Genomic DNA, 20,435 nt, shown 5'->3' on the forward strand with positions numbered 1-20,435 from the left:
GTTGTTGCTGTGAGTAACACAAAAGTATAAAGTTGCAAAAGCGAGTGAGAGTTAAAGAATTTGAAGAAAAGCTATCTGGAGCATGTACAGATGGATATTAATCTTTAATAGGGCTGTGAAAACTGAGAGCAAACAAAACAACTGCTGTATAATGCCCTCTGCTATCTTTGTTTAATTGGTCACATGACTGCATCACATGACTAAAATGTGTCCGCTTTGGAGAGCGTTTTCAAAAAGTTCAGTTTTCTTTGACCAAAAACGTCATCTCAGTGTGGACGGGTGGCCAAAATGGAGAGAAAAAGATGAGTTTTCAAACGAAAACGTATTAGTGTGGACATGGCCACAATCAACCAAGGTTTTGGGTGAACCCGCTGTGAAACCTAGCCCCACCCTATCATGTGATTTCCTGAGGTCAGATGGCCCAGGATGTGAGTGGGCGTTAAGGCGTCTGGGAAGGGATCTCAAAACTGGATTATAGATGGCAGACAGTTGGTGTCGTAAGCCACCGCCTCTGTTCAAAGATGGTCGTTCACAGTGGACATAGATGGCTTCTTTCACTCCTCTTTCAAACCATCTGCCTTCTCTGTCCAAAATGTGAACATCGGTAGCCTCGAAAGAGTGACCCTTGACCTTTAGATGCAGAGCAAGTTTGAGCAAGTCAGAAAAGTAACAAAGTCCGAATTTACAGCTATTGCTATTTAGCTTTAAACGCTCTCTCTTTTTTTCTTTGTAATGTGTGTTTTGTTTTCTGAAAGGCCGAGTTCATGAAGTCATATGATGCGATGTCCTCTTTCATTTCAGAACAGTGCTCCTCCTGTTAATGTGTGACAGAGCTGCAGGTTTTATAAGGTCAACGTCACAACCAAAGGACAGCGCCGCTGTCTTAGCGAGTTAAAAAGCAGCCCTATTCAGTCACATTATGGCTTGAGCTCCCGAGTCATCATTTACATAATGTCCAATTATCTTAATGTTATCTCTATCAAAGCCAGGGGGCTTTAAGGAAACCCCAGCAAGTCACACACAGAAAGAAAGAGGGGATTAGGCTCTTTTTTTTTCTTTTCAAGCAGCAGAAGGAACTCCGAGCGAAGAAACAAAGCTGGAAGTTCAAAGCTGGTTCAGTTTGTGATATGATATCTTACTGAAGAGCACAAAAGACTTACATCAAAGGCTGCCTGAAGACAGAGAACGTCTCCAACTTCCCTTTCTGAGGACAACCTTCTGCCCTCGCTCCAGTTTCTTTGTTGATAAGTAGCTCATTAACACGCTGCCGTGATGCCCAACAAACAGCCGTCTTTACTCCGCTGATAATGCTGGAGTAACTTCTCACGGCTGAATCACGACTGTCAACACCCTTTTAATTAATAGTTTGTAGTTTAATTATCGTGCTCAAAATGACTTTATTTTCATCCCACTGTGTTTGAAATGAACAGCAGCGAGTGGACAACAGCACGGTGCGTGTTCACCAGACATCTGATTTACTCAGGGTGGATTTCTGCTCCTATAAAATAAAGCAGTTGCTAAAACAAGATATATAAATACTTTGATTGGACCGATCACTTTGGAGTCATGTATGATTTTAAAGAGCTTTGTCTTGCCGTGAAAATGAATGCCTTGTGCTCAACAAGCTGATGTAATATGTTTGGAAAATGCACCCGCCATCGTTCAAAGCTAAATTAAAACCACGAGACGTTTAATCTGTAATAAAAGCAGTAAAACATTTTCAGGGACACTCAACTCGTATTCTCTCAAAATAACTCACATTAATGTCAGCTACAGGCCTCATTACGCAGGAAATACCTAAACACGCCAAGTACATAATTAGAGCCATCCTGTCAGAGTGACCATTGGTTTTAATAAGAGGCTGACAGGTTGGCAGATGACAGCTGATAGCATATGTGGCAATTAACTTACATCTATTTGGGTTTTAGTCTGAAACAAAGTGATGTCTGCGGCCTATTTTGCACGTCTCGGACCGCTTTCGTTCCGACTTACCACTGAGCGTGGAAGATGCCGTAGAAGGTGGTCCCCCGCCAGTCCTGTCCCGGCAGGGTGAAGACGGCTCTCAGGTTGTTGAAATAGACGTGACGCTCTGGGAGGGAGCACTCCAGCCGGGCTTTCTGGAAGGTGGTCCACTTCTTCTGCAGGGTCCTGGTTCCACCCAGATCGCCCTGAGAGAGAGCACAAATCAAATCTTATTTATGACTAACGATTATTATTTTAGGATTTTTTCAATGGTTATTTTTTTAACCCGTGTTTGCATTGCATGACTTAATACGAATAACAGCAAGGTTTGGGACCAGTGGACGAGTTTCATATTCGTTTTCTGAAGTGAGAAACATTTAATCTCGTTTTAAGATGACTAAGCACTGCAGTCACTTTGTGACATCACGATTGCTTTGCCCAGTTCAGATCCAGCTGATGTGAAAACTTCAGTGGACGTACACCGACAATGACATTTCTTTTCTTAATAGAAATTCAAAGATTCGGTTAAAATGATCTAATTAAAAGACCCGATCTGACCTGATCCGATGAAAGAGAGTACTTTATTTTTAATCGTTTTACAACATGTTCAGAGACGATTTTTAAGTTTCCACTTCAAATTTAATCAAGTAGCTTTAATTTAATCAAGTAAAACCAAAGTGTTGGGTTTTTTTAAGTTTTTGAAATAAAAAGTATATATATTCTTAAATTTTAGTTTTAAATACTAAACTTTACTTCTTTACTTTAGTATCGTACTCCCTGTATATATGCACGTTCTCTGATGGCTCCAACAGCTCATCAAGAATTGACTCCTATTGATTGTTATTAAGTGATTGTACATGATAAATAATAACACGTCTGCAGAAGCAGGATGTACTGTGGAAATACTGTGGGATGATTACTGTGTCTTTTTTATGATGTTAACAGAGGATACCAACACAGCAGCCCTCGGCTTTCTTATCCGGGTAAAAGCCCCACAGTCACATGCTGAATGTAGTATTGCCATGGTTACCAAATGGTGCCCACTGTTACACACACAACACTGAATACGTTTTAGTTCTTAGACACACCAAAACTCAAGGATCTACCGTGACAAAGTATTGTGTGGCTCTCTTTGAGCTGGCTGGCCTCTCTCTCTCCTTCCTGTCAGGCTGCCACGAATTCTGCATTTCATTGGCCTCGCCTTCACCCCACGAAAAACAAATATCATCCGAGTAAATACACTGTAATTACTCTGAATATACATAAGAATTTTTTTTCGCATCAGTTGGCTGACTGAGCTTCTGTCAGGTTGAAAAAAGGATCTGAAAGAGCTTTTGTACCCTGAGATGTTCAGGTCTACCCGAGAAAATTGAAGATAAAGGCACTAACAATATTAACTTTTACAATAAAAATGGAATATATATTGACAAACGGTCTATTTCTGTATTGCTCTGTGGGCGCAAAAGAGACACATTTGCCACATTCTTCTCATTTTTATTGTCCTCAGTGATTGCAGATGTAAAAAAAAAGAAAAAGGAAAACACAAAAATGCTCATTTTATAGCAATGAGACATAGATATTGTGCTCCTGCTGTAATAGGGGCATAAGCAGAATGTGCTGAATTATTCATTGCTGTAGTATACATCATGTAACAGCATCTGTTTCTAATTTCATTCAGAGAGCTTTATTGTTCATCCTCGCAGACATTAAAGGGCGCTTCCCATAAACCAGAGCGTATATTCAACACTAAAATACATACATCTCCACCGACTATTAGCAATCTGTCTCCAGCGTTTATAGTTTTAAAAGATGCTAAGATTACATGGCAGCATAAGTAAGTGTAACGTGACACTCAACTTCTGTAATGGTAACCGAACGCTCCTTCAAATCGTGCAAAAACGAGAAGAACCGCCGCCTCAACTCTCGCCGACTCGCCTCATAGCAGAAATCACCTCTGTCTGCTTCTGGCCATAATCACTGTGGTGTATCAAACCTAATCAGTTGTCCTAATGAGGCCATTCATTAAGCAAATGAATGCATTAATTACCAAATACATCTATGTCAGTGCAACTGTCTCCGTGTAGCACATTGTTAGTAAACTGGCAGTGAGCTGAAGTTCTGTTGCTCTTGTTACAAAAACACGCGACAGCTGGCTTTGTGCAGACGTTGTGGGTTTTTTCAGTATTTTTATAGCAGAACATGTTTATATGATCATGAAAACTTCAAATGCAATTGCACATGAACAGAGCAATGCTGTTTAATTCAAACTTGTATGCCGGTTCCTTGGGAGGTTTGGCATTGACTAAACGTGCTCTTGATGCTTGAGCTGGAGGTTTTATGATTGCTACTGAGCTTTTAAGCCTCTAAAGAAAAAGTTCATTTAAGTAAACAGATGTGGTTCCCACGTTATCTGTCTGCCCATTTGTGTGCGCTCAGTTTTGTGTTGTGAAAGCAGTTCTACAAGATCAACAGATATGTGAGCAAACTGCAAAATTTGGGCACTTGTGATCTTCATACAGCATCCACTCTGGTTTTTTAGTCACTACAAAGGCAAAGTTCTGACTCACTTCTTCTTTCATAATGTTTAGATCTTGTGATGCAAACACAGCGCCATCAGGATGAAAGCATATAAACAAACAGGCAGTCAAATACTTATTCTCCAGATACTCTATTAGTTATACCTTGCTAGTACTTGGTTGGACCCCCTTCTGCACTCAGAGCTGCCCTAACTCTTCAACAACAAGATACTGGAAACATTCTTTTCTATGTTGACACGACAGCATCACACAGTCGCTGCAGAATTTTCGGCTGCACATCCATGATGAGAATCTCCACCACATCCCAAAGGTGCTCTGTTGAAAGGCATTTGAGGCCATTTGAGTTTTGAGACACTGTGGTCGTAAAGTGATGGACATGCTCACACCACCCGGTCTCGCTCCAGCAACCACGCCACGCTTAGAGTTACCTAAATCTTCTTTCTTCTCCATTCTGATGCTCAAATTGAACTTCAGCAGGTCGTCTCGGCCATGCCAACATGCCTGAATGTGCTGAATTGCTCCCATGTGACTAGCTGACTAGATAATTGTCATTAATGAGCAGTTGCACGTGTATACCTGATAAAGTGGCCTATTTGAGTCACTAATTCTGTGACAGCGATTTTAGCGAAGGACAAGAAATTCTTCATTATCAAAGCAAAGACAAGTGCTAATTAGCTAATGTTAGCAATATATCTAACACTGATCCATGTGCTGTTTGCTTCAGGCTCATTGTAGTTTGTGAGTGTAGTCCTTGGTATAGGGAACTAATGACAAAATCAATGTGAACAGGTTTTATTACATAAATTTAATCAAAATTAACTATCAGTTTAAATGCTGCACCAATGACAACATGAGCTGCTGCGGAGTTACTGATGAGATTTGACCACTATTCTTTATTTGACAAGGTTGGGTTAGGGGTATTGTGGAGGTATAAATCTTTCATCACTGCTTTGCTAGCACTTGTAACAGGAGTGCATCTGAGTGAACAACCAGGAGAGGCTTGCTTTCCAATTTGTACCTATAATGAAAACTCTGCATTGTCAATGTATTTACTCTATATGCTGTTTATCATTTCAATCAATTCTTCTGGTTGCTTCCTTATATGGGCGCCTCCAGCCGAAGCCTGTAACTGTTAGCAAGTGCTGCCTCACATTATTAAGTGCTCAGAAACAGCTGCCAAAACAGCTGGAGAAAATGGAAAACAGCTGATTTCCAGTCGAGTGTGCATGAAACTACAATTCTGCAGTCAAATCCGTCCCTGTGCACTTACAGATTGATTACTGTTTGAATGAGTTTGTGTTTTTCCCAATTAATAAACGCCCACAGGTGCACTACCCCGGGAATCCAGGTTAAGGCGCTTCTAGGAGACTCTTAATTGAATCTGTTCTGGGATCAGTTGTGATTATCCGCTGCGTCAGGCGTTACCTTGCAGACGCGAGCCACCCTGGCCACGTTGGGCTCGGTGTCGCAATCCAGCTCCATGGCTCGCTCGGTAAAGAAGAAGTAGATCTTGTCGTCGTCGCCCTCTTTACTGCCGCTGCTCTCCCTCACCAGGGCTGAGCCCACAAAGTCAGGCTCTGCACATGCAACACACAATCAGAATCAGATATTTACATGGAAACACGGAGACAGCCTCACCCTCCAGGACTGAATCACAACAAAAACAGGTGTAAGCACAAAAGCTTGACACCTCTATTTCATTCCCTGACACCCTTACTCACCTCTTTGTCTACTTTCTGTCATCGCTCTTCTTCTTCTCAGCCATTTTTTACTCTCTGTGTCTCTACCTTTTTGTTAACGGTCCATTTTCTGCGTGCGCGCGTGTGTGTGTGTGTTTGCGTGCATGCATGCGTGCGTGTGTTTTTACTTTCTCTAGACACCGTTCTGTTTCTCAGATTGTACTCCTCATTAGGTTCTGCTGGAGGCTTTAAATTCTACAATTTTTATGCAAACATGTTTTTTTTTTTTTTTAAATTGCAAGGACACCGTGGTTCCCCAGATGGACTGGTGTTTTCAGTATTAAAGCCTCTGAAGCCGCCTTTTAAATCATCACAGTACACTACAACTCTCAGCTGAAACCCAGGCCAATTAAATGCTTTTAGGCTGGTCAGAATTGCTTAAATTAAGATGAGGCTTGCTTCCTTGCAGGTCTGCTTTTTAATAAAAGCTCTGTATTAGCATGAATAATGAATGGACATATCAGTCCAAAGCCCTGCCTCAGCTGTATGTTCCTCTTCCCTCTCTCCCTCCTCCATTCCCCTCATCAGTCCCTCAATCTTTTCATCAGCAATCCTCATATCTGTCCTTCCATCACATATCACATTCCTGCTGTGATTTCATCCTCTCCTCTCTTCTTCATTTCTGCCCAAGTGCTTGGCTCCTCTCCCCTCACTCAGCCCCCTCCCCTCAAGAGATAACGTCCTTCGCTGCAGCCCAGGCGTGGTCTTCATTTCCTGCAACTCCGTTCTCTTTCTCTTGTTCTTTTTGCATGTTTCCTGCTCTTATTTTTTTTTTATGAAACTCTGTTAAAAGGAAGCGAATGTTATCTCCCTCTATTGTGATTTTAAAAAATGGAATACAAGTTTAATTTGTCAGTAATGTTGTAACTTGGGGGAAAAAGACTGAATATTATAGTTTAATTCAAACAAAAGTATGCATGACTTGACATTTTTCTTCATTTTTCTTCTGAACGCAGCAGCTGGGATTGATTCACACAGGATGAAAAGCGGGTTTCTTACACATATATAAATAACTACCTACAAGACTAACAGACTAACAGTGTGCATAAACCTGTAGTGTAGTTCATATTTATTGTGTTTTATATTTGGCCTCATTCACTTTGTTCCATATTTTTATTTACAGCCTTTATTTACAGATTAGGTTTGACTTTTAACAGAAAATTTAATATTTTCTGATATATTAGAATTTATTTAGAAGTTATTAAATATCTGAAGCATTGTTAAGCAGCAGGATCCATGTGAGAGTCTCCAAGGACAAAAGATGGAAACTTTTGCTCCTGCTATTCTCTTTTTCGTCCCTCCCTGTCTTTCCTCTTCAGCTTTGGGCTCATAATTTCTTTCTTCTTTGCCTTATGTGTTCTTTAAAAAGAAAATCTTACCATTGAGCCAAGCAGGCAAGTATTCGCTCTTCATGCTGTAATGCTGTTGGCCCAGGTTTCTCAGAATGACTGGCTCTGTACCCAGGAAGTTGTTGAGTGTTGCCGAGTACAGCTCCTTATCTGTACCAACAAAATGCAAGCTTTAGTTTCATTCTTTTTTTAGTGGCTATTGTACAGGCCTACAATGGGAGAGGGTCAGTGGTTCAGCTGGGAAACACAAATGCAGGACGGTGAATGGGCGCCGTAGGTTCACTGAAGCTGTCCGCAGTGAAGGGAATGCAGCGTGCAAGTTAAACTGGACTTTTGGACTCTCAGAGCAACAGTATGGCGAGAAAACAGATGGGAAATTCTGCATGAGCAGTTTGTCGAGATTTGATGGACATTTAATGCTTCTTTTAGAGCTGTAAAAACTGCAGGGCTGTTCCCTTCAGTATACAAACTGCTGAGATGGAACAACAGAAGCTGACTGTGTGTTTTTGTTGATAATAGAAGTCAATGAATTTCCACCTAGGGACTTGTCTTGCTTTTTGGGATAAAGTGATTCTTTAACAATCCTAAATCCGTTCAGAAAGATCCAAAAACTTTTACTACTATTGCTCATACAAGAATATATACATGTCTATACTTACCCACTATAAGGCCAGTGTGCCCCTTGGCGGGATCATACGGGCATTTTCCCTTCCCATCTTCCAGGGCTGCAGCGTTCAGGGTAAAAGAATCTGCATTCTGCAAACGTGCAAAGATTCACACGCACATAATGAGGATCATCAGTACGTATTGACCTACATTGCACAGCTGCAAGGTCTGTCCGTCCGTTGCAAGGACCAAATCTTCACAGCTCGCCATGATGTCCGGTTGCATCAGTGTCACACGATATGCATGCACGTCTACGCGCACGGGCCTTCACACATTGGGCTAACCCTTGCCTGAGATGCTTATTTTCCATTGCATTTATTTTTATTTTGTCACACAGTGGTCTTTGCCTCAGGTCAGGTGGCAGAAATCTCGAGTTGACACCTGTCAGCACAGGCTCGCTGTGACTTGCTATCTAGGGAGCTACACGTGTACTTACCACGTAGGTGCATTTGGGCTGGAAGGCGTAGGTGCCGCAGGTGTAGAGGAGCGTGTGGTCGTAGCTCTGGAGGAAACGGATGTAGTTGAAACACTCGGTCTGTGAGAGAGTGACGAGGAGTTATTTGAAAGGCAATGGGAGCAGTTTTATCCTCGGCTAAGGAGAGAAACCTATTCCACCACAGAGACTTCCAGAATACTTAACACATCCTCTGAGATTTAGCTTTACTCTAAAGCTTTGCTGTGAATTCTTCTGGATCCTCACCAACCTTGAAAATGCTTCCTGATAAGATTTGTGTATTAAGAAGGTCCGAAATCATTTACTTTGATGATACGTTGATGATTTACTTTGATATCAGTCAATATAAACGTGACAGTCCAGTGTCCAATTTAGGATATACTCAAGGTGGTGAAACAACAGAATCATTAAAGTAAATGAGAAAGATACCGATACATTTAGAAAATATGTGTCTAAATATCAGAATCATTCATGGGAAGTGCCCTTTATTGTCTGCACTGTGACAAAGAATAAAGCTCTTTGAATGGAAATGGAAACAGATGCTCACACATGAGTCATTCTACTGTAGTAAATAAATCAGTACACCAAGTTTATCTTGCCCTCCGACGAGCTTCAAAACAATATCTCTGTCTCGAGGCAGTAATATGAGCAATGTGATGTTTTTAAATTTAGGTTTTCAGCTCAATGCAGTCGCTGATGTAGCATGAGATGTGTCTGGCAGATAGTCCTCCATCAAACCCTCAACTACAATGCTACATAAAAAGAAAACCAATTAAATGTAACAACGGGCATTTTTAAATGCCATATGGTGAATCCTACGTACTAAGTAAATTAACACATGAAAGCACTGTGAGATATTTTTTGCTCCTAAAGTAGATCAGCAGAATAAAAGATGAAGAACAAAATGAATGTTTACAACTATCCCCATCACAGCCCAGCATACTATAGAAAGAGGAGTTTTCGATCTTCAGAAGGTAAAGTTTGAGTATGCATTAGGTTCTAATGAATATTTAAAATCACTTGAGTCTTTTTAAATCTCCAGTTGCACTAATTTCTAAGCATATAAAAATATCTTTCTTTTTTTTTTTTTTACTTCAGTTGGAGGCCGTTTTAGTTAAAGAAGTGCTACTGCCGCTGCTACTGCACTCCAGTGAACCATTACGCCCTTACTCCTTTAAACCCCATCAAAAGTTACGACTGATCAAGAGAAGCTTTAGCTTTATTTCAAAAAGCGCTGCGTGCTTCTATAAAATATTTAACATGACTTCTTGCAGATCATGCCTCCTAAGCAGTGAGAGGTTTTTGCTGAGACTAAAGTGCAGAGCTAGCAGGGACCAATTTACACTGTTTACAAATGTACCATAACTGGTGGTGAGAACTGGAGGATGCTGAATTTTAGTATTATTACAGTGTTGGATATAATTGTAACAAAATTTTAAAAATCAAAAGACCTATTGAGGTTTGCTTGGGATTACTGCATTACATCTTTTTTTTTATGTCATATCAAGAAAAAATACATGTATTAATAAACAGCTCTTTGTTAAGAAATAGGTAAGAAGACAACGCTATCATGGAAAACCTCAGGGACTGAAGAAGCAAATAAAAAAGAAGTAAAAAAAACCCTGCAGTTCCCTTTGTGGCCACTTGAGGGTTCCTCCAAAGCTCCAAGGTTGCCCAGTTTTATAACAGACGGAAAAATAATTAAAGTCTGTCAGTCTGGTACAAAAATTAATGCTCTTTTTAAGTAATTCCCCCTGCATAACAACTGCACATAGTATTGTTTTTAATCCCTTTTTAAGTTGTATAAAAGCCTTAAATGTTTGCATTTTAAGGGGTCTGGACAGTTTTACAAATAGGTGGATGCTGACAAAGGTGGCTGCACCCTTCAGCACGACCTTGCTACATTTTTAATTGAAATGATCTGCCTGTGCTCCAGTTGTGGTGAATGAAAATCTAGTATTTTTTGTGTGCTAGGCTATTAGGCACTAGCTGGGATCTGCGCAGTCCAATTATAGAGTTGATGAATTCACCTTGCTAGCACTCCACCCTCTTGAAAACAGCAACAAGAACAACAAAAATTGCTTTACAGCGGTCTGCAGTCTGTCTGTCTTCATTTATATAAAGGTATGGCCAGCCAGAGGTTAGCTTAGCTTGCCTGGAAACAGCCTGTTAGCTCCTCTACAGCTAGCTAGCCAACACGCTAGCTGTTTGTTGCCTGCTTAATCCATATGAAAAAAACCCCACAGAAATGTTATATACTGGATTGTTTAGTAACACAAGAAATAACCCATGTAAAATCACAGTTACACAATAGTAGATAGCATCATGTCAGCTGTTTCCCTCTACTTCCTCTGTTAGTGCTAGGCCAAGCTAAACAGCTGCTGTTTACATGTACTGTAGCTTTCCCACACAGATACAGGATTACTGTTAATCTTTTTATTCAACCCTTGACAAAAAACAAAATGTGTTTTATTTACTTGTGTTTGTTACAACATAATTGTAAAATGGGTTATATAAAAGCAGGTTGCCTTGCAGTGTAACCAATTTTTCATAATATTCCATCATTGTTGGAGAAAGACTTCAGTATCTCTTTTGTTGCTTAACGTAAAACACACACACTGAACTGCCTTAAAAGTTGCTGACCCTGTCTGGAAGATGCACTTTCACTGTGTGCTAATGTAATGACTGGAAGCTTTCCAGTCTGAAATCCCAGACCGGTTTGATAAACTGTAATTGAGTGAGTAGAGGAGTGAGTAATGTTTTCATGCTCTTAGAAATGATTTTCTTAGAAACTACTGCTGCGCTGCCCTTGAGCAAGGCAGGTAACCCCAACAGCCATGTCAAATGAGTTCTACATTACCTGGTTGTTCTTGCCCTTGGCAACGCACTCCCTCTTCTTGTCCTGCGGAGCCGGCCAGTCAATCTGGAGAAAGGAAAGACACAGAACGAATGATGTTACCTGCCTTTTGCCCACAAGTAATATAGCTGTAAGTATGCTGTCTATCTGTATGTAATATACTGTGTACATACTACATGCTGTAAATAGGGAAAGAAATTGCCTCATTTGTCTCTAATAAGGTGCACACTGAGACACAGTACCGCAAAAAACAGTCCTTTCCTTTTTTGCCATTTTGTCTAACTCAGCCACTGGGCTCTGTATTCTTAACCACTAGCTGCAGTAACTATAGCAACAACCATCATCTCACAAAAGCAGTATATTTGACAAATACAGTATAGTTCAAAATGTAAAAATCTCAAAGATGATCTCTACCAAGAACTAATGGGAGTAGATGCACATGGATGCTAAGAAAGGCCGAGTTTAGAGAGATATGTTACACTAGTTCTGAGCTAAAGATACAGTAAAGTTAATTAAAACAATCCACCGACTGAGCTGCCCAGGTGGTGCAGAGAAAAGCCACGGGGTTCTTTCCCTGGCAGTCGTGTTTCTGCCCGATCAAACACGCGATTTGTGGTAGGTAGGAAGCCGTGAGGTCCTTACTGCGGAACAATTCTCTGATGATTGTACCATTGTTTAAAGGATCAAAGACAGACTGAAAAAGGTTCAAATTTAATGCACTTGTACAAAGTACCTGTCTAGCTGTGGGCTTTTATCCTCCAAAAGGTAATTTCTTTTCTAAAAATGTAGGAGGGAAGCAAATAAAAAAAGGAAACATGCACATTCTTTCACACTTTATACGTCCATACTTACTGTTTAACAAATAAATGTCGGTAATTATTTACAGTAGCTACTACTGAAACTGTAACACGTGGCTGAACTTTGCTTTGTGGACACAAATCCAGAGTATGAACTCTGTTTACTAAGAGGTTTCCACACCATTAAAAATAATTATACCAGTCATTACAGGCAGAGAGCAGCAGCATATTCAAAATTAAACTGATTTACTCGACTGGATTTGAACCAACAGCAGTCAAACTGTGGGCTTTTGCCATGTAACACACGTATAGATAGACTGCTGTTTAAAAATGAGATACACGTTAAAGCAATAGTGGCTTTTAATGGTAAAAAAGCATGTTTCTTTGTTGGTTTCACAAAGGTACTTTGGTATAAGTAGCCCTTATTGAATATTCTGTGTTCACTAGGCACATGATAGAGCTCCAGTGGTCAAGATTTAATAAGTGAATAATCATCAGGATCAGTGGCTGTGAAATATCACCTGTAGGATCCGCAGCTTTAACTAAAGACAGAGCAACTAAAATGAACCCACTCCAGCAGCTTAGTATTGCTTCCTATCCAGTCCTTATTAGCCACCAGTCATCCCAGGAATTTCTGCAATTCCTCCAAACACATTAAATATTAGAATAACTATAAATTCAGATGGTAGTACTAGCTACCCTCAGCACCAATACCTAATGGCTTATAAAGACAAACCCTATCTAAATCACATTAATGCACTGCCTTAATGATGTGCAGCAGCTTTTAAAACCCTGTTCAGAATCGGCATTAACATGCATCTTGGGAGATCTGATCAAAGTGGACAGCTCCAAGTACGCCAGTTCACACCTGGCATTAGAATGCATCTCCACATGTGTCTTGAGTGGCCGCTTTTGATTGGATTTCATTTCCCCACTCTATATGCAAATAAATGTAGAACTTACATCATTTCAGCCTGCAAAGACCAAATACTCGTGTCCTGCATGGGTCAAATTTTCCAAACCTGCCCTCCCCCGCAACTGCATAGCACATTACCGGAACTGACCTGTTACCTCCATTTAAGATTCGGGCCCACACCGACATGCTATTATAAGTCCTACAACCTGTGTCTGTGAATACGCACGCGGGCTACACAATCATTCCCTTCAAAGCGCTTTATTTTTCCTTGCACAGCTGGCCGGCAGCCTTATGCAAAATGAATGTCTAATAATATCCTAAAATATGAATTGGTTTATTTAAAACTATGATATAGCTTCAAGAGAGTCATTTAAAAAAATTGGACAACTAAAGATTTGGTTGAATAGCTGCATTCAAACGGCAATATTTGGATTTAAGGTCAGTTAATAGGGCTTCATTAACTATAACAGCCTTACTGACTATAACAAAAACATGTAAATCGGTGATGTCCTATTACATGACCAGCTGTGAACTGAGCGGTGGAAGGATGTGATGTTTCATAATTGAAAATAATTTAAAAAAATCTGGCAGTTGATTTGGGTGCTTTTGATGATCTGTTATCAGTAAAGTCATCTAGATGTTAATGCTGTGGTACAGCCATTATTTCTGCAGAAAACAAAACAGCTTTTGTTCCTATCCTGTGGCCCCTGCTTTTGATTCAATGTCAACAGTTTGAGTTGTGTAGGACCAACCTTCAGTTTGGGCACATTCAACCGTACCGGTCCGTGAGTCGTTTGGTACCGGGCCGCGAGAGTTGAGGCTCGGGTGTGAAATTTATGGTTTTCAGGGTTTTTATCGGTTTTTTAGCATTATCGTTTTTATCGTTAACTCGGTTTCCCTGGGTCTTTTCCTGTGTGTTATGAATAAATCTTCTTTTTTTTGGTACCGGTACTGGTTTTATTTTGTTGTATTTATCCGCCACACCATAAACCGGTCCGTGGCGCAAAAAAGGTTGGGGACTGCTGATGTAGACAGTGCAGAAAGAATCTGGCCACATGCTGCCCAAACAGCCCTTGAATGTTGTCTGAGAGGTGTGGTCTCATTGAATATTGGATGCACTGCTTAGGTTTGTCCATTCTGACTGTATCACATGGATGTAAAAGACTGGCTAAATGACATGTGGAAGCACCTCATAATGATCTCAAGACATAATTCAAAAATATACCAGATTGCTTTCTATTCAATTGAACAACGAGGTTTCCTTTCACAGAGCCTTTGAAATCTTGCCTTTTAATTAGGCAATTGATAAAGCAGTCAAAATCCTGTATGCTGCAATTTCTGGCCATTTATCATAGACTATTTAATGACAGTCTGCCTGCTCAGTTTTACAGTCCAAGACACAAGCCGTATAACCAGAGCCTTTAGTTTATCAACTTTAGCAAAAAAACCATTTCTTTAGAAAGAGTTTTTTTTACAGTATGGTTATAATAAGACAAAAACCCCCATTTATTTTGGGAAATAGCACTATTACAGCACTATTACAGGGCCACTTACTTTCAGCATTTTGAAATGCTCTGGTAGTTATCGCCCATTACGTCAGCACAAATAACGCTACCGGCGCTTTGGCCATTAGCAAACCCACGAAAAAAGAAGTGGTTCGCAAGTAACAGAAAAATATTGGTTAAACTATTTTGAGCAAATGCGTGTGGATCTTCAAATGTCACATCATCTAACGTACCAATGGGATCAGTCATTCAACAATTCTTGTGCAATTCTTCTTCTGATGAAGTTGTATTTTTGTATTTTCCTACTCAGTTGTATATAGTATTTGTATTTCTATTTTATTCTATTGTATATATTATTCTATTCTATTTTATTCTATTGTATATAGTATTTTATTTTATTTTATTGTATTTTATTGCATTCCAGTGTTTTCTAATTTCTGCTACATAACTTTGCACTTTTGCTGTAACAAAACAAATTTCCCACCTGTGGGACTAATAAAGGTCATCTTATCTTATCTTATCTTATCTTATCTTATCTTATCTTATCTTATCTTATCTTATTAAGAGCAGGGTAATGAGTCTACTGTGTGGAAGTGGGCTCTAAATTGCCGGAACAAGGTGAACTGGTCCATAAATGGAACTGACTGAAATTCATGAAAGAAAATTATTGAATGAAATAATCCACAGTCATCACGGGGAAAGACAATAACTAAATAATGCAGAAGAAAGCACTTCAAACACAGATGGAAGCTGCTTGTCTCGAGAAAGTCTAAATGCTGAGAAAAACATCCCTAGAAAATATCCAGGGAAGAAAGACAGACAGCAGCAAAGAAATAAAAGAGAAGCAGTTAAAGGAAAGAAAGGAGGGGGTGAGAGAGTGATGGGCAGATGGTGACAGAGGGGCTGGACTATTCCCTCGTCCCTGTTCAGTTATTTTTCTGACTTGGCTTCTTCCGTCTACATTGCACACTGGGGGATGACAACAGGTGATCTTATCATTACTGTAAGACTCATAACTCTCACTCAAACAGCCTGCGGCTGAGCCAGGGTCTGTCAGTCTGTGTGGGTATGTGTGCGCATCCAATAATTGCTCATTACGGCAGTAAATCAGATAGCAATCCCCAAACCGCTGCAGGCTGCTCACTACACCTTCATTGCATTGCTGTAATTGTATTGATCGCAATATGGACCAATTATTGAGGGAACAAAGCAAACCCAGATTGAGCCTTTGAGGGTTTAGCATCTCTCTGTGTGCAAGTGTTTGCGTGTCAGGTCAAGTCAAGGGTATTTATAGAGCGCTTTAAAGAAACAGGTTTACCCCAGAGTGCTTTGCAGAAAAACAAGATCCACAAATTAAAACGAGGATGGCAAAAAAAACAAGACTGAATGAGTGCATCATGAACTCTGAGGAACAGGACCAAAGCCTAGGCAAGGATGTGTGTGAGTGCCTGTCTACTCCCACAAATTCACAGTGGATATGTTTGTGCTGATAGAAGTGAAATATTGGAGGCAATAGCTGCACACATTATCATCTTAATATCTGGCAGCTTGCTTACAGCATTGCTGTGTGCAAATTTCAAAATAAGACTAGTTGAATAACCTTGCAAAAACAACTGTAAATCATGATTACAAAATATTTAGAGCTTTAATATTATAAACACCATTTTTAAAATTTGCCAAGATGGCTCTTATTTATGACTGTACCAGTCTGAAGATATTTTATTGTTTTTTTATGGCTTAACTCAGCTGAGGGATCTATAGAGCTAAAATTCTTCTTTTTTCTAGCTAGCTAGCTTAACTAAAATGGCTGCTAACTAAACACACATATCACCAGACTTTCAGCCAACATTAAAGCTAACTTTGTCATAAAACCATTTTTATGACAAAGTTACCATTAATACACTTTTTGTTAACCACCCACTCTGTACAATGTGAAGTGCACCGCTGTAGCATCAACAAACTTTGGTAAGGACAGCTATGCTACCTGATAAGCTAGCATTAGCAAAGCCAGCAAGTGTCTTACAACTTTATAATCTATCATACTTTTATCTGTATAGCACTATGTTCAAGTTCCTATTTGAGTTAGGATCATGCTTTTTAAAATCTCCTTCTACTTATCTTGTATGCTTATGTTTTAGTATAAATTTGGTCTTCGGCTCTACATAGCACTGAAAGATGCTAATACAATGGTGTGCTTTTTCCTGCTCTTTCAAAAAAAAAAAAAAAGCTTAAAAAAATACATGTGGGTCAATACTACAGCAACGCAGCTTCTTTACTGAAATGTTGACACACTGGAAGCACACAGCTCTTAATATATTTTATTATATTCTTGGCCCTTCGAGGATTATTACATTATTGCATTTTGAGAATGTATTCATTTGCTTGGTAATTTTTAGAATCTAAGCTTCAATGTGGCCTGCAGTGTTAAGAAAAAATACAGGCCAGACCGACAAAAGACCCAACAACTAGTATTACTCAGTCGACTTTGTTATTGTACTATAAAGTCTTTTGATTGCCTGCCAGAGTATGTGCTCTCAAATGTCCTTGAGTCCAAAAGGAAAAAAAGAATAGAATAAGGTCAGCCTGTTAGTTAACAGACTTCATAAAAGTGTGGCACAGGCAGAGATTATGTTTAATGTTTTCTTCCCTGTTCATCCAAGCTGAACCTTCATAATTTTTAAGACTTTCTATAATAATTCTATCACACATGATATCATAATTGAATTTGGTCTGTTTAAATTAAGTATTTGAAATGTGTGTTTATCTCTGCGGCACTCTGTACCGAGTCGTGCGGAGGATGCTTTTTGTTCCTGAACTGTCCATCATGAAGCTGTGTGATATTAAATCTTATGTGTTATCATTTAATTTGTTGCATTTCTACAAAAGAGTTTGAGAATGTGTGGGTGTTTGCAGTGGCACTCGGGTGGTAATTATTTTTCTTGAAATCCTTCCTTGTCCTTATTGAACTGTAATGTATTTATATCTCTTTCACTGTCAGAAAAAAAAAGCTTTTTAAGTGCGTTCATGTGCTTATGTGCGCTTTACCTGTGGCCTTAGCTGTTTGCTAATGTCATTGGGGTCCAAGGCGAACAAAGCCTCCCGTGCTCCGACGTACAAGACCCTCTCGTGATCAGACAGAGTCAGCATGCTGTAGTTGAACACTCCCGGCACGCTAAACCTGGCCATGCTGTCCAACACATCTGGATGAGGGGACACAGAGACATCGGTGCATTACATCACACGATAACGCATAGCTGCATTTCTTTTGGCTGATCTGTTGACAGATGAATAACACCTGAGAGGAACATTTCACACTCTCCTTCGTGAAATTTGTTGACGTCTCAGCTCATTCGCACCTCCAAGCCTCACCCACTCCACCGCCTATAGATTAGCGTCATCCACCACGATACATCTCTCCCACATCCTCTTGCTAAGATTTCGTGTTGTGCCAGCACACAGCCATTAAATGCTACCCAACAGAGTGCTGCCTGTGCCATGAGAGGTTTTCTGGTGTCACTAAACTAAAAAAAATTGATACAAACTTTTTGGTTTATATTCATTAAAATGCTCTGAGAATGAACTGCACGTCGACTCCTCTGGGCTCTGTTTTTGTGGCATCATAAAAATGTTTTTTTTTTTTCCCAAGATTTAGTTTAACTGACAAAGATTTTAATTAAAACAACACAGCTGAAGTTAGGAAGGAGGTCATGACACGTCAGGTCTTGAAGAGTTTGCTGAGACTATCCACAATATCTAGCTCGAAGATCTCCTGTAAATTATTCCTGCAGGATGGAGCACTGCACAGAAAGCTTCCCAAGCTCCGTATTTACTTTGAGAACCTGGAGCAGAAGCCGTGTCTTCGGGGAAAGGCTGATAAGTTCCAGATCTACATGTCAGCAGCGAGATAAGGCCGGCGTCTATTTAGAAAAGCTGTGCAAATAAACAAGAGGCAATGATGCTCTCTCAGACCAGCCCTTGTTTTGATGAAGAGTGCATGGGTGTGTACCATTACACCCAAACATTATGAATCTAATAGCATAGTTTGCCAGAATCTCGAGCTTTTAAAGAGGGAGCATATCGATGAATGCAGATGATTGATCTAGGGCTGATATAAAGACTGAAAGAGTGCACAATCTGCAGAATCGCAACTAACCTTCAACGGCTTCAATCAGCCGGCGCTTTAATGCGAGTTTTAAAAGTGCGTTTGCTATGAGCCAGAAGCCGAGATGTTTGTATTCATACACTTGTTCAATAAAAATTCCATTAGGAGAGGTAGTTTTCAAATTGAGAAAATCGACTAATCTTGTTTTGGAAAACAACTTAAATTGTGTTTAGCCTCAATTTAACACAGCTTTTAGGCCAGAGATTGTTAAAGCACTTATAAACTCAGCATTGCAGTATTACAAAAAAAAGAAGAAAAAAACCCCCTCATTCTTTGAAAAGGAGCAGAGTAATCCAGGCTATACAGAGCAGCAGTATACAACAATAGAGGGATTTAAAGTTGGACCTGTTGGCATTATTATTTCAAATGGAAAATGCAAATGAAAGCGAGATTGGAATCTTGCACTCCCACACGTAGATCACATTTTAATGCAAGGCTTTACGAGCCCATATAATGCTTTGTTTATACAGCTTTTTGCACGTGTAAAAGGTCTGCAAAGTCCTCAAAGCAACCATCGAGCAGTCTGCTTTTTATATACTTGCCAGAGCCATACGTCTAACTTTGCACAGCACAACAAAAGTTTTGCTGTCAGCTGCAAGAGAGAACATTCACTCCTAGAACTTGAGGAAGTGAAGATGCAGTGGCTTATTTATTTTTGATGGCAGAACCTTACATTATTATAACATTGCTTGAACAGAGCTACATCTCGACATTATGATGCTGAGGGACAATTAGAAACTTTTCACATCGACTTTTGTGCTACAGTGCACTCCATGCCGAGCTGGCAGTGTTGGTAATGTACCCCAACCATCCACATATGTGAAAAGGCGACTTGGAGACTGCAATCTAACAGACTAATGAAATATTGCTGTAAAGAAAGAGATTCGGATATGCATCTAATTTTTGCACAGTTCCTTTCTCCGGGAAGAAATTTTTGAATAATCTTTCTGACAAACGGCGCTCTGCTTTTACCGTTACCTTGGAAATAGGAGAAATAAATGGTCTGACACAAGAAGTTTGGTAAACAGTACTGTTACTAAGTTGCTTCTGCAGGACAATGCCCTTGTTCTGAACTCAGTTCTGGTCTAAACACAAAGGGCTTTGTGAATAGTCTTGCTAAGTGTTAGCGCTTTTAGAGTGCTGCACCTGTAATTAAAGAAATAGAGTACCATTGGTCAGTCAGAGGAAAGTGTATGAAAGCATAATATGGGAATTCTAGTTATGGTCCTTGTAGCACACTCTGTGAAGTGGCTCCATAGTGCCTGGTTTGACCTGTGGAGGAGACGTAAAAGCCTTTGGGGTTGTGTTGTGGAGGCACCTGCTGTGGTGCCCCTTGTAAATAAAAGAGCAGCTGAAAGTAGCACCCCATGGCTATATGATCAATCATAATCAGTTGTCTAATGCACCAGTCCCCAATGCCGGGCCACAGACCGGTACTGGTCCGTGAGTCGTTTGGTACTGGGCCGCGAGAGTTGAGGCTGGGGTGTGAAA

General features: G+C 40.1%; 1 protein-coding gene across 1 annotated transcript in view; it reads right to left on the bottom strand.

Moving 5' to 3' along the window:
• sema4c (sema domain, immunoglobulin domain (Ig), transmembrane domain (TM) and short cytoplasmic domain, (semaphorin) 4C) overlaps positions 1-20,435 on the bottom strand; it is a 104,162-nt gene that overhangs the window by 16,336 nt on the left and 67,391 nt on the right. The window contains 7 exon segments of the mRNA XM_005472982.4: positions 1,993-2,168; positions 5,925-6,076; positions 7,618-7,737; positions 8,247-8,343; positions 8,690-8,788; positions 11,568-11,630; positions 17,828-17,982. Coding sequence (XP_005473039.2) covers positions 1,993-2,168; positions 5,925-6,076; positions 7,618-7,737; positions 8,247-8,343; positions 8,690-8,788; positions 11,568-11,630; positions 17,828-17,982 — 862 coding nt within the window.

The sequence above is a fragment of the Oreochromis niloticus genome, linkage group LG12 (genome assembly GCF_001858045.2).
Source record: "Oreochromis niloticus isolate F11D_XX linkage group LG12, O_niloticus_UMD_NMBU, whole genome shotgun sequence".
NCBI classification, from domain to species: Eukaryota; Metazoa; Chordata; class Actinopteri; order Cichliformes; family Cichlidae; genus Oreochromis; species Oreochromis niloticus.